Here is a 13,326-nt window from a genome sequence, read left to right on the forward strand (position 1 = left end):
GGGAGTCCTGGATTAGGGGGTGTTCGGATAGCCGAACTATACCTTCAGCCGGACTCCCGGACTATGAAGATGCAAGATTGAAGACTTCGTCCCACGTCCGGAAGGGACTTTCCTTGGCGTGGAAGGCAAGCTTGGCGATACGGATATGAAGATCTCCTACCATTGTAACCGACTCTATGTAACCCTAACCCTATCCGGTGTCTATATAAACCGGAGGGTTTTAGTCCGTAGGACAACATACACATCAACAATCATACCATAGGCTAGCTTCTAGGGTTTAGCCTCTCTGACCTCGTGGTAGATCTACTCTTGTACTACCCATATCATCAATATTAATTAAGCAGGACGTAGGGTTTTACCTCCATCGAGAGGGCCCGAAGCTGGGTAAAACTTCGTGTCCCTTGCCTCCTGTTACCATCCGGCCTAGACGCACAGTTCGGGACCCCCTACCCGAGATCCGCCAGTTTTGACACCGACAATGGGTGACCAAGAATCAGCATGTGGATTACCAAGTATTACTTCCAGTAAAGTTGTATTCCCCTTCCACTATTCGATGAGATGAGAGAACAAGATGGTGCAACTCAGGGTCCTCCATTTTTATAGGGCTATTGGAAGTGCTTGATATGGATGTTCTGCATTATTGCTGGTTTGCTACTCCATTGGAGTATCTATAATGTATGAGTCTTGTCTTTTATTCTTACTTGTTCTTCTTAGGGTTGCTAGTTAAAGAACTGAACATTCTGGATGGCAGAAGAGCACCTCTGCTATCATCATTTGTTGACTATTATTTTGCCTTTGCCATCATGTTAATGTTCTGAACCATGGAGAACCTTGCTACAGAACTTGATGGTTGGTTCCTCCTACTCTTTGTGTGGTGATGTTTTTGTCAGGCACACTGTAACGCCCCAGACACACCCGCCGGTGGTCGTTACTCCTGGCGGGATCTAGACTGGCCCCACAGATCAATACTAGTCTTTCCTGCGCACTTTGTCCTCACTCGTGCGCACCCAGGAGCAACTTCCTGGTCGGTCACCCATCCTGACACTACTTCAAGCTGAGCACGCTTAACTTTGGAGTTATGTCCGAATGGGCTTCCGGAAAAGAAGGAATTCCTTATTGATATGGGTAGTCTATCATCCCTAATAAACCAGGCTATCACATACACCCCCACTCAGAGGAACCGACGTCCTCGTCGGGCCACAGGAACGTTCCCGCTTGGCACAAACGTTTGTGCTTCCAGTCCGGTACATGTGCCATGTCGGGTGCCACGACGGATCACAAACGTCATGAACAACATGACCACGCATCTGTCGGCAACCATCCGTGTAACCGCAAGTGTCGGCTCTGATACCAACTTGTAACGCCCCAGACACAGCCGCCGGTGGTCGTTACTCCTGGTGGGATCTAGACTGGCCTCACAGATTAATACTAGTCTTTTTTGTGCACTTTGTCCTCACTCGTGCGCACCCGGGAGCAACTTCCTGGTCGGTCACCCATCCTGACACTACTTCAAGCTGAGCATGCTTAACTTTGGAGTTCTGTCCGAATGGAGCTGAGCATGCTTAACTTTGGAGTTCTGTCCGAATGGGCTCCTGGAAAAGAAGGAATTCCTTATTGATATGAGCAGTCTATCATCCCTAATAAGGCAGACTATCACACACACTCGCATAACTTTGTTCAGTTTGGTACTCGACAATTATGTGTCTATTGCAATTTTATTACGGCTTTGTTGAAAATCTTAGCAAGTACGTAACTACCACGGTCTTTTTTTGGGTCGTTTCAATGTCTTGGTTTTTTTAGGTGTAGGGGGAGGGGTAGAAGACTAAATTAAATTATGTTAAAAAAACACTGACTATTTTAGACCCCAAAATATATGACGTGAGTACACCAACTAAGATTTCATGTGCGCATTTTAAGTACATATAAATATATTCATTAAATACTTAATACTTAACTTTAGGTGAGAGGGAAATAAGGGCGAGCTATGGGCTATGCCAAGTGGCAGCCGGTGGTTGGGCAAGGCGAGAAAAGGTTTTATTTTTAAGATGGAGGTGATGTTCCTTTTTCCGCTGCATGTGCAAGTAGATTTAGGCCCATTTGCTTGACTTGACAACATGCATTTGTTTGGCTCATGTAATCTTCAACAATTCTTTGTTTGATTAGTTGCAGGTAGACAAGAAAGAAACGCACAAGACCGCCTCAAGAGGTATGCCATCGCATTAGCTCCCCAACCACAGTTCTAATAAAGCTAGCTATCAAGGCCTTTCCAACAACAAAAAAACACTGGATGAATTGTACAGAAGAAGAAAATCAATAGAAATATCTCAACCCGACTCACAATATTAGAGTGTAGCGGATTCCGTTAAAGAAAAATCAAAACAACAAGCAAAATCAAAGCAAATCAGCAAACCAACGCAAGCAACCACAAAAGAAAACATGTAGTACTAAATATCCACATTTACCATGTATTCAAAAGGGTTTATGTGATGAACAATTCAGAGCTCAGTACACCACAAGTCCATCTATAGAGAATTCCAAGATGCGCACCAGACGGTGGCCTCCTCCTAGTCGAGGCACACAGTATCTAAGGAATTGCATAATCTGAGGAGTAATTCACCGCAGGGGCTGCTGATTATAGTGGTTCTTGTCTTTCTTCTTCGCTGCCTCAAGCTTTGCTCTCCTAGCGGCCGCCTCAGATGCTGCAATCTTTGCTGCTGCGTCCATCTCTTTGCTCGACTTCTTTTTCTTCATTGATGCTACCTTCTTTATGCGCTCCTTGACATCCACTGAAGCAACATCTTCATCAGGTTCCACACTAGCAGCACCGTCGACCACATTGTTCTGATCCAGTGTTTCTTCTGCCTCCTTTGAGGACTTGTCTTTCTTAGCTTTCTTCTTCTTGGAGGTCTTACTCTCCAGAGGAGCGGATGCATCTTCCTTTTTCCCTCCATCAGCAGCCTGACACGTACCATTCTTGTCTGCAAAATATGCTCAACACATGAACACAATGCTTAAACTTTCAAAAATAACCATCTTCGGGCCTTCCAAAATTAGTCACAAAATGTTAACAGCACAGCAATTACCAATATAAAAACATATATCTAGGTATGCTCAGTTTTCACAAAATGTTTCTTCTAGGATAATTTAATGGCAAGAAGATATTCTAACTTACCATTTGTTTCATCTTGAGTAGCATTACTTGATTCATGTGAGATTCCCAACTCAGCCAATACAGCATCAAGCTCTTCCAACTCCTTTTTCTTTAGCTCCTTCTTGGAGAGCTGTCTTTCTGTATCTTTAGGAGGTACTAGTGGAGCTACAGCTTTCTGAACTGCCGGCTCAGAGAGGACAGCATCTCCTGCTTCATGTTCATCCTCAGCAGCAGCATCAACCTCATCATCAAGGCTATCATCTTCACTCTCAATTTCCTGCAGTGCATTTGGCATATGGAGAGTTAACCCTTATACTACAAAATGTAAAGGGCACATACTATACTGTGCTTTAAGTAGTAGATGTTTTGTGTGATCCCATTCAATTTGACCTGAAATCTAAAGTTTTCTCGAATGTAGGAGCAGCACCCCCAATTTCATTCATCATAAAACCTAGAATCTAAAGCTAACACCGCAAGATATGGAGAAAGTTAAATAAAACAGATCAGTTGAAGTACATTTTCTGTTTTCAAGTAGTAGGAATTGTTCACAGATAACACACGTGACCTCGAATTCAGGTTTTCCAGAGGTACAACCCAGTAAAGTCACTTCTTCTGATACTCGGAATATTCTAGAAGTCAACATAACATCTTATACAACAAAAATCCAGTTGTGTAGAACTCAACAGAATTAAAACATAATTAAAGATGCAGGATGCAGTTCACAGCACAAGTCAACATCGAGTACAAGTGGTCCCATGTCACAATTGAGTCAGGCAGAGCAGGGAATTTGCCAAGCCCCAGGCTGGGTACTGGACCGTTGTGGGCTACGATGAAACATATCCTTGATTATACCCAAGATAAAAAGAAAAAAATGCACTGGGCATAAATTCCTAGATTTGCCTCTGCCCAGTGCATATCTCGCAGAAGCACACTAAGCTTAAGGTCAGGCATTCTGCTGACACCTAACACCTAGGCACAAGCTTGAGCACTTTCTTTTTATCATTGGTTGGACCCAAAACCAGAAGGAAATGCTAAAGGAAATAAAAATAACGCCCTGGCTGATGGCATTGTTTCACACCCGTGAGTGATAGTCTCTTACAGGAAAAAAAATTCCACCCTGTTTCCTTTGATTCAACAGAAGGCAGAACACCAGCTAGATTTCTGGAGTAAATAAAATGAGAATAAATAAGACCAAATCTGGAAAGAAAATAAATGTATCAGTTTGAGCTAGAACCCTAGAATAACTATGGCCAGACATTTCTTATCAATCAAAATATCACACCTGCCCAAAAACGCTTCCATGGCACATACCCAAACAGGCAAGTGGTAGTAATGCCACCATCCAAATATATATATGTAGATTCCAACTGATTACACAAAGGGCTCTGACATCAGTATTGTTTTGATATGGGCCGTTAGTAGGTCACTGAAGCAGTGATCTAAAACATCTTATAAAAGTTTAGAGAGGGACTAGTTTTTTCCCACTTAATTATTTGCATTATAGTTTGTCTGCTTCCATACCAAGAGTATGCTGAAGGCATACACCGAATGTAGGCAGGTGATTCCGTGCTAATTATGCCAGGTAAATCCTCACACATCCAAATCTATCTTTAACTCAACCTGATTGCCCAAAGACTATTAGTCTAACATAAATATTCTTCAAGATGTGCCACTAGTAAGTTGTAATCAGTTATCTTATTGTAATCAGGACATATTTTTTCACTTAATAATTTGCATTATTGTTCTTCCCAATTACATACAGGCACAAATTAGCTTGCGTCACAAAGCTATAACCAGATTAATTTCTACAGACTGGGTCAGCAAGAACTATACTATCGGTGCCACCAATATCAAGTACGCCATAAATAAACTAATTTTAGTTACATATCGCCATATCCTCACATCAAATACCCGTGCAACAACATTACCTAAATTGACTACTTCGTGAATAGCAAATTTGAGCCTTCATAAATAGAGCATGCCAACGATCTCAAAACATTCCGGTAATGGGAAAAATGGACAAATCACATTTTCATGCAACAATAAATTGTCCATAGCAGTCAACCGTCCATGTGCTACCCGTGAATGCAGTGCGTGACACCGTAGAGCTAATCGATGCCCTGAAGACGACAGACAAAAATTGGCTCATGCTGGGAATTTCTATCCTGAAGTCCCCAATACCACTTGTTCCCACGGCATTACATCATGCCATGTATCACAAATAAACCGGCACACGAGGAGAGCCTTGCAATGGTGAGGTGTCGCTGAATCGTTGTAGTCCAGAGACAGCACATATGCAAACAACTAAACATGCATGTAAAGAATATAAAGAAGGGGACGCAAGCGAGCAGTGGGAGAAGCGAGGTGGACCTGTTCAATGTCGTCCTCATGGCCGGCATCAGCGTCGCCCCCCTGGGACTCCCGGACGGGGCACAGCGGCGCGGTGGTGGCGAAGTAGTCATCATCGTCATCGTCCTCAACGTCGGCCCAGGACTTGGCCGTGAGCGGCGCGGGCGCCCAGAACACCTCTGGCTTTTCCACCAACGGCGCCTGCTTCTTCTCGGCCGCCGCCGGCTTCTTCTTCTTCTTCTTGAGCGTCTCGAGCGCCGCGAACACGTTGCCGCTGCCGATCCTCAGCTCCTCGGCGCCAGACCCTTTCCTGTTGCCTCCCCCGGCCATCTCTCCGTCACCCGCAACAACAACCACAACCGAAGAGGAAAAGGCTACCTGGGGCTCTCGGGACTCCCCGATCTGCGGCAAGGCGCGGGCGGGGCACGCACTCGCGCTTGCTTGCTTCGGATCGGGGAGAATCGGGCGCGAGGAACCAAGGAGACACGCCGACGGGCAGAGCTTCCGCGGGGTTGCTTGTTGGAGGCCGGATAGGAATTTGCGCTATTTGGTTTCGTCCTCTGTTGGGTTAGCAGTGGAGAAGACGAAGACGACGGCGGCGGCGGCGGCGTGCGTGCTACTCTACGCCTCTCGCTGCGTTTCGCTTTCGCCACGGCAGATGGTAGTACAACTCGGATCGTACTTATCTGGAGTTGAACGGGAACCTTGGTCTTGCAGCCGACACGTGCCCTTCCTTCGGGCACGGTCTCTATCCAGCATCGAAAGGCTAGGGTAGGGTGGAGATCTGAGCCTCTGAGGGGTGATCAGACTGCCGAGAGATACTCCCTCCATTTCACATTCCACAATGTAGTGCTTTCTCTATCCACGTGTTTCAATTTTGATCGTAAATTTAACAATCAAAATCGATTGCGACGGGAGCAAAAATTATATCAGTGAATTCTTATTCGAAAGAAGTTTTCAATTATGTAATTTTTTCTCCCGCCGCAGTTGGTCTCGTTGGTTAAATTTATAATCAAAGTTAGACCTCGAAAAGCGCGGGCGCACTATATTTTGGAATGGAGGAAATATTAAGTTCACCACGAGGCATCAACCTGTTAGAATGTCTACACTCAGTTATTTCTTACAGTCTGTTCGGATCCCCTCCCCTCCTTCAAATTCTTGACTCCGCTCCCTGCTCCTGAATTGTTGGCTCCACGTGCAAAATCGAGAGTTAGATAACATGTTCGGCTACCAACTCCACTCCATATGGTCAGGGGAGGGGGTTGATATCCGTGAGAGAGGACATTTCGGTGAGCCAACCAATAAATTGCGGTGTCGCACACGGAGCTCGGTTTTTGCCACTCCACCAGATTGTACTACGGCCGGCTCCGCTCCACTTTTCTAACTCCATGAAGGTGTGGCGTTCGGCGTCACTCTGGCCACTCTAGGAGAGGAGTTGCAGAGTTGATGAGATCCGAACAGACTCTTACTCTTATCTTCAATGAGTAGTTCTTTCAAAAAATATGATGAGATATATTGTACTAAGAGATCATCTCTTAAATAAGAGAATACAAGGCGTTTCTTATTATTTCTCTCTTCTCTACGTCAACGTTTATCCTAGGTGACACTTTTAATATAGTATCATTGTACATGCCTTAAGATATTTAGAGCCTAAATCACGCAAACATCATAAAAACGGAATGTTTTTATATGTTTAATGCTCACCAATGCATCCAGACACGAACATGAATCTCAAAGCGACGACAGCATGGCAATGCTTGTTCACTCTCATGCATCATTTCAAGTGAAGGGCACACACGTTCGCTCTCAAACACCCTCTCGGCCATATTTGTAGCATGAGACTCTCCTATGATCTAGCATGGCAATTCTTGAATATGTGAGAAACATGAAAGCGATCTAAGAGCACTCGGCGACGCAACACGCTAAAATCATATGCGCTCTCGTGCTCACTTGGGATGTGTGCACCTTTTGACGAAATGATTTCTTATTTGTGAATACCTAACCGATGCGTACACCCAAACAGTTCGTACATGTCCATACAATATATGGCAGCGCGGTGGGTCTATAGTGTTGTAAAGTTTCCAAAATAAAGACTACAGGAACGACTTTTCATTAGTAGAAAAAGGGTCAAATGCGAAGCACATTAGTGTCGGTTTGAATTTGAGCCGGCACTAATGTGTCCATTAGTGCCGGTTCCAATGGCTAGCCGAGCCGCTCTCATTAGTACCGGTTCGTGGCGAACCTTTAGCACCGATTCGTGCCACGAACCGGTACTTAAGAGAGTGGTGGCAGGATGTTGTCAGTGTAGGGCCCCTCCAGCACCTTTAGTACCGGTTGGTGGCACGAACCGATACTAAAGGTCGTCCTACATAAAGCCTTCGTCCACCCGAGTGAGCTCTGTTCTTCCCCTTTCCTCTCTGCTCTTCCCCTCTTCCTCTCGAGCTCATCACATATTTTGTCCAAAATTTGTCAAGATTTGAAGGGCCCCATCCATTCAAATGATCACTAAGGTTAGTAACTTTGTCCTTTCATCTCTCATTGCTAGATTAGCCCTTGCAATGCTTTATATAGTGATTAATTTGTGAGTTTAGTAATTTGGGAGGAATTATATGTGCCAGTATTTGATTTATATGCAATTTGAGGTAAAAAAATAACACTTAGTTTGCATATGTAGGTGTGGTTTACTTAGTGCCTTCTAAATCTCCGTCGTAACCACCGTCGATCGCCCGCACCGTCCCGTCGCCGGCACCACCTTGCAGTGAGCCTCTTGTTCATGAATGTTTTATATAAAAAATTGATGTTTGTGTGATTTAAATATATAGTTACTCGTATAATTATGTTACCCGTACGTTGTTTGTTATACATAGTGCCATGGTTTTGATATCCGTCCCCGTCGACCCTCGTCCTTGTTATGATTCAGATGTGGTATATTCTCTTTTAAAACTATTTGTTGCATTTCGTGTTTATGATAAATTATGCCCATCAAGTTGGCATAGATATTTGTATGTAGGAGGTATGTGAACTGGAAATTCCAACCGACCATATTGTCGAGAGGTTAAATTTAGTTGAAAGAGAAAACAAAGATTTGAAAGAAATATTGAAAAGAATTGAGGGGGAGAAGATGGAATTGGAGTTGCATGTTATCGATGTCGTCGATGATCACAAGATCAAGATGGAGAAAATGCGCTGAAGATTAGAAAGATTAGAAAATATGTCATTCATAGTGAGGCTTGGTATCATTATGTTGTTGGATCAATTGTTACCTTAGTTGCGATCTTGATCGCATTTGTTGTTGCATTTAAATTCGTTAGTTAGAGAGTTATTTGTTTGTTGCATTTAAGTGTTGTATGAACTTTATGTATGAACTTGTATTAATTTGGTCTTTTTAGTGTTGTCTAATGAAGATGAGCCGACAATGGATGTACGATGACCGATGCTCTCCCGAGTTCATTAATGGTGTGCATACTTTTCTGCTTGCGGCTGAGACAAACAAGCGGGCGGATGGTTTTATGCCTTGTCCATGTGCTGGTTGTAAGAATGATCACAATTACTCTACGTTAAGAACCATTCACGTCCACCTGTTTGAGTCTGGTTTCATGCCCCGCTATAATGTTTGGACCAAGCACGGAGAAAGAGGGGTTATGATGGAAGACAATGAAGAAGAAGAGGACGACGACAGCTATCCTGGCCATGGGTTCCCTGAATATGATGATACAACAATGGGGGAAGAAGCCGAGCCGGCAATGCGGGAAGAAGCAAAAGAAGATGCATCAGATGAGCCCGCTGATGATCTAGGTTGGGCCATTGCCGATGCAAAGAGAAACTGCGCAAGTGATTTGGAGAAGAAGAAGTTGCAGCGCATGTTAGAGGATCACAAGAAATTGTTGTACCCGAATTGCAAAGCTGACAAGAAAAAGTTGGGCACCACACTGGAATTGCTGCAATGGAAGGCAGAGAATGGTGTATCTAGCAAGGGATTTGGAAAGTTGCTGGTAATGATAATGAATATGCTTCCAAAGGACAATGAATTGCCCCAGAGTACGTACGAAGCAAAGAAGGCTGTCTGCCCTCTAGGGTTAGAGGTGCAGAAGATACATGCATGCCCTAATGACTACATACTCTACCGCGGTGAGTACGAGGATTTGAACGCTTGCCCGGTATGCGATGCATTGCGCTATAAGATCAGCCGCGCTGACCCTGGTGATGTCGAGGGCGAGCGCCCTAGGAAGAAGATTCCTGCCAAGGTGATGTGCTATGCTCCTATAATACCAAGGTTGAAACGTTTGTTCCAAAACAAAGAGCATGCCAAGGCGATGCTATGGCACAATGAAGACCGTAAGAAAGACGAAAAGTTGAGAGTACCCGCTGACGGGTCGCAGTGGAGAAAAATTGAGAGAAAGTATAGGAAGGAGTTTGCAGGTGATGCAAGGAACGTATGGTTTGGTCTAAGCGCAGATGGCATTAATCCTTTTGGGGAGCAGAGCAACAACCATAGCACCTGGCCTGTGACTCTATATTTGTATAGCCTTCCTCCTTGGTTGTGCATGAAGCAGAAGTTCATTATGATGTCAGTGCTCATCCAAGACCCTAAGCAACTCGACAACGACATTGATGTGTACCTAAGGCCATTAGTTGAAGAACTCTTACAGCTATGGAATGGAACAGGTGTACGTGCGTGGGATGAGCACGGACATGAAGAATTTGACCTAAAGGCGTTGCTATTCGTGACCATCAATGATTGGCCTGCTCTCAGTAACCTTTCAGGATAGACAAACAAGGGATACCGCGCATGCATGCACTGTTTGGATGATACCAACAGTATATATTTGGATAATTGTAGGAAGATTGTGTACCTGGGACATTGTCGATTTCTTCCGAGCAGGCATCCCATAAGAAAGAAAGGCAAGCATTTCAAAGGTGAGGCGGATCACCGGACGAAGCCTCGCCACCGTACTGGTGCTGATGTACATGATATGGTCAAGGATTTGAAGGTAGTCTTTGGAAAGAGTCCTGGCGGACAACCTGTTTCAAAAGACACTGACGGACGTGCACCCATGTGGAAGAAGAAATCTATATTTTGGGACCTGCCCTATTGGAAAGACCTAGAGGTCCGCTCCATAATCGACGTGATGAAGAATCTTTGCGTGACCCTGCTTGGCTTCTTGGGCATGTATGGGAAGACAAAAGATACACCTGAGGCACGGGAGGACCAGCAACGTATGCATGGAAAAGACGGCATACATCAGGGTCATGCCAGCTACGCTCTTACCAAAGAAGAGAAGGAAATCTTCTTTAAATGCCTGCTCGGTATTAAGGTACCGTCTGGCTTCTCATCGAATATAAAGGAATAATAAATATGATAGAGAAAAAGTTTCAGAACCTAAAGTCTCATGACTGCCACGTGATATGACACAACTGCTTCCGGTTGCATTAAGGGGGCTTCTACCGAAAAATGTTCGATTAGCCATTGTGAAGCTATGTGCATTCCTCAATGCAATCTCTCAGAAGGTAATCAATCCAGTAATCATACCAAGGTTAGAGAATGATTTCGTGCAATGTCTTGTCAGTTTCGAGTTGGTGTTCCCAACATCCTTCTTCAACATCATGACGCACATCTTAGTTCACCTATGCGAAGAGATTAACGTTTTGGGTCCTATATTTCTACACAATATGTTCCCCTTTGAGAGGTTCATGGGAGTCTTAAAGAAATATGTTCATAACTGTGCTAGGCCAGAAGGAAGCATCTCCAAGGGCCATGAAAATGAGGAGGTCATTGAGTTTTGTATTGACTTTATTCCTGACCTTAAGCCGATTGATGTTCCTGAATCGCGGCATAAGGGCAGACTGGATGGAAAAGGCACGCTAGGAGGGGATCAAATGATATGTATGGACGAACATTCTCTCACCGAAGCACACTACACAGTTCTACAGAATTCTGCCTTGGTGGCTCCGTATATGGATGAACACAAGAATTTTCTATGCTCCAAACACCCGGAGCGGTCTGATGACTGGATTACACGTGAACAAACAAGGACTTTCGCCGGCTGGTTCCACACACGTACCATGCATGACGCCTCCATTGAAGATGACCTGTACTCGCTGTCCCAGTTACCATCTTCGAATATAATGACATTCAAAGGGTACGAGATAAATGGGAAGACATTTTAAACGATCGCCCAAGATAAGAAGAGCATCAACCAAAACAGTGGTGTCCGCTTTGATGCAGCAACCAAGACATGAAATGAAACATATTATGGTTCAGGACATATGGGAACTTGACTATGGACGTGGTTTGAAGGTCCCTTTGTTTCGGTGCAAATGGGTCAATATGCAACGAGGCAGGGTAACGGAAGACCCGCAGTATGGAATGACAATAGTGGATCTCAACAATCTTCCGTATGCAGATGAACCATTCATCCTAGCCAATGATGTGGCACAGATTTTCTATGTGAAGGACATGTCTACCAAGCCAAGAAAAAGAAAAGATAAGCAAGCGAATGCATCATACGATGAGCCAAAGCGTCACATAGTTCTTTCTGGGAAGAGAAACATCGTGGGAGTGGATCACAAGACAGACATGTCAGAAGATTATGAAAAGTTTGATGCAATTGCTCCATTCACAGTGAATATTGACCCAAGCATCCAGTTAAATGATGAAGATTTTCCATGGTTATGGTGCAAAGGGACACACGTGAAGAAAAAGTTTCACACCCAAAGATCTAGGATGTGATCGGCCTCACTATCATCACTTTCTTCTGTGTTTCACACCTAGAAGGGAATCTCTGTAATAGTTAGGGTAGTTATGTGTTTCGGCATTTGAAACGCAAAGAAATTTTATGTGCAAACAAATTCTTTCATGCATTTACTAATTTTTTCAGCTAAATGACCCTGAAATTGAAAAGCATTTCAAATGAACTCAGAAAAGATTGAACGTTGGCATGGTATCATAATTTCACCCACATAGCATGTGCAAACAAGTAGAGAGGGTTACCGCAAAAACTGGATGCACTTCGTGTACAAAATGGACAATCTCTTTCGAAGTATCAGGGTTTCGGACGAAAACTCATCTGTTACAAAGGCATTTCATTTTTTAAATAACCTACGCATTACCATATTGAATATAATGATAAAACACACTAATATTAAACATAAGAAAAAAATCACTGAAAAATCTATTTTCAAAGTTAAGTTATTAACAAACTAGTGATTCACACAAATTTCAAATAATTCAAAATTTAAACTATTCAAATTTGAAAACTACTGGCACTAACAGAAAGTTTGTATTTTTTGTATCTAAAGAAAAAATAGTCACAAAGAAACTCTAAATACAGCAAAAAAACAACTCAAAAATAAATAAAACAAAAATAAATAAAGCAAAAAAGCCCGCCTAGTGCGCCACAGCGGCCTGCATACGACTAGAAACCCAACGTGTTGTTGGGCCAGGATGCATGCGCGCAAAGGCCCCAGTAGGCCCACAGGGCAGCACAGAACAGGTAGGCCCGGTAGGCCTACTTTGGAGAGGAGCTCGAGAGAGCTACCGCACTGGGGCTTATAAACTAGTGCAGATGCCCCTCGGCTAGCGAGGTGGGACTAAACTTGCCACACCGCACCTGCGCCAGCGCACCCCCTTTAGTACCGGGTCATGGCTCCAACCGATACTAAAGGAGGGGGGTCTTTAGTACCGGTTGTAGCTACCACCCGGTACTAAAGGGGGTGCACTTCCCGCCGCTTCGCCTGGCCAAAACAGACTTTTAGTACCGGTTGGTGGCTCCAACCGGTACTAAAGGGGGGTTCTATATAAGAAAACACTTCAAAAAAACCAGTTT

General features: G+C 44.0%; 1 protein-coding gene across 1 annotated transcript; it reads right to left on the reverse strand.

Moving 5' to 3' along the window:
- Positions 1-2,439: 2,439 nt before the first annotated feature.
- Positions 2,440-6,163, reverse strand: LOC123040747 (nucleolin). Its single transcript, XM_044463512.1, has 3 exons — positions 5,522-6,163; positions 3,173-3,428; positions 2,440-2,978 (listed from the first exon to the last, which is right to left on the reverse strand). Exons 1-3 carry the CDS (start codon positions 5,828-5,830, stop codon positions 2,614-2,616), a joined length of 930 nt encoding a protein of 309 aa, XP_044319447.1. The 5' UTR covers positions 5,831-6,163; the 3' UTR covers positions 2,440-2,613.
- Positions 6,164-13,326: the final 7,163 nt, after the last annotated feature.

The sequence above is a fragment of the Triticum aestivum genome, chromosome 1A, assembly GCF_018294505.1.
Source record: "Triticum aestivum cultivar Chinese Spring chromosome 1A, IWGSC CS RefSeq v2.1, whole genome shotgun sequence".
NCBI classification, from domain to species: Eukaryota; Viridiplantae; Streptophyta; class Magnoliopsida; order Poales; family Poaceae; genus Triticum; species Triticum aestivum.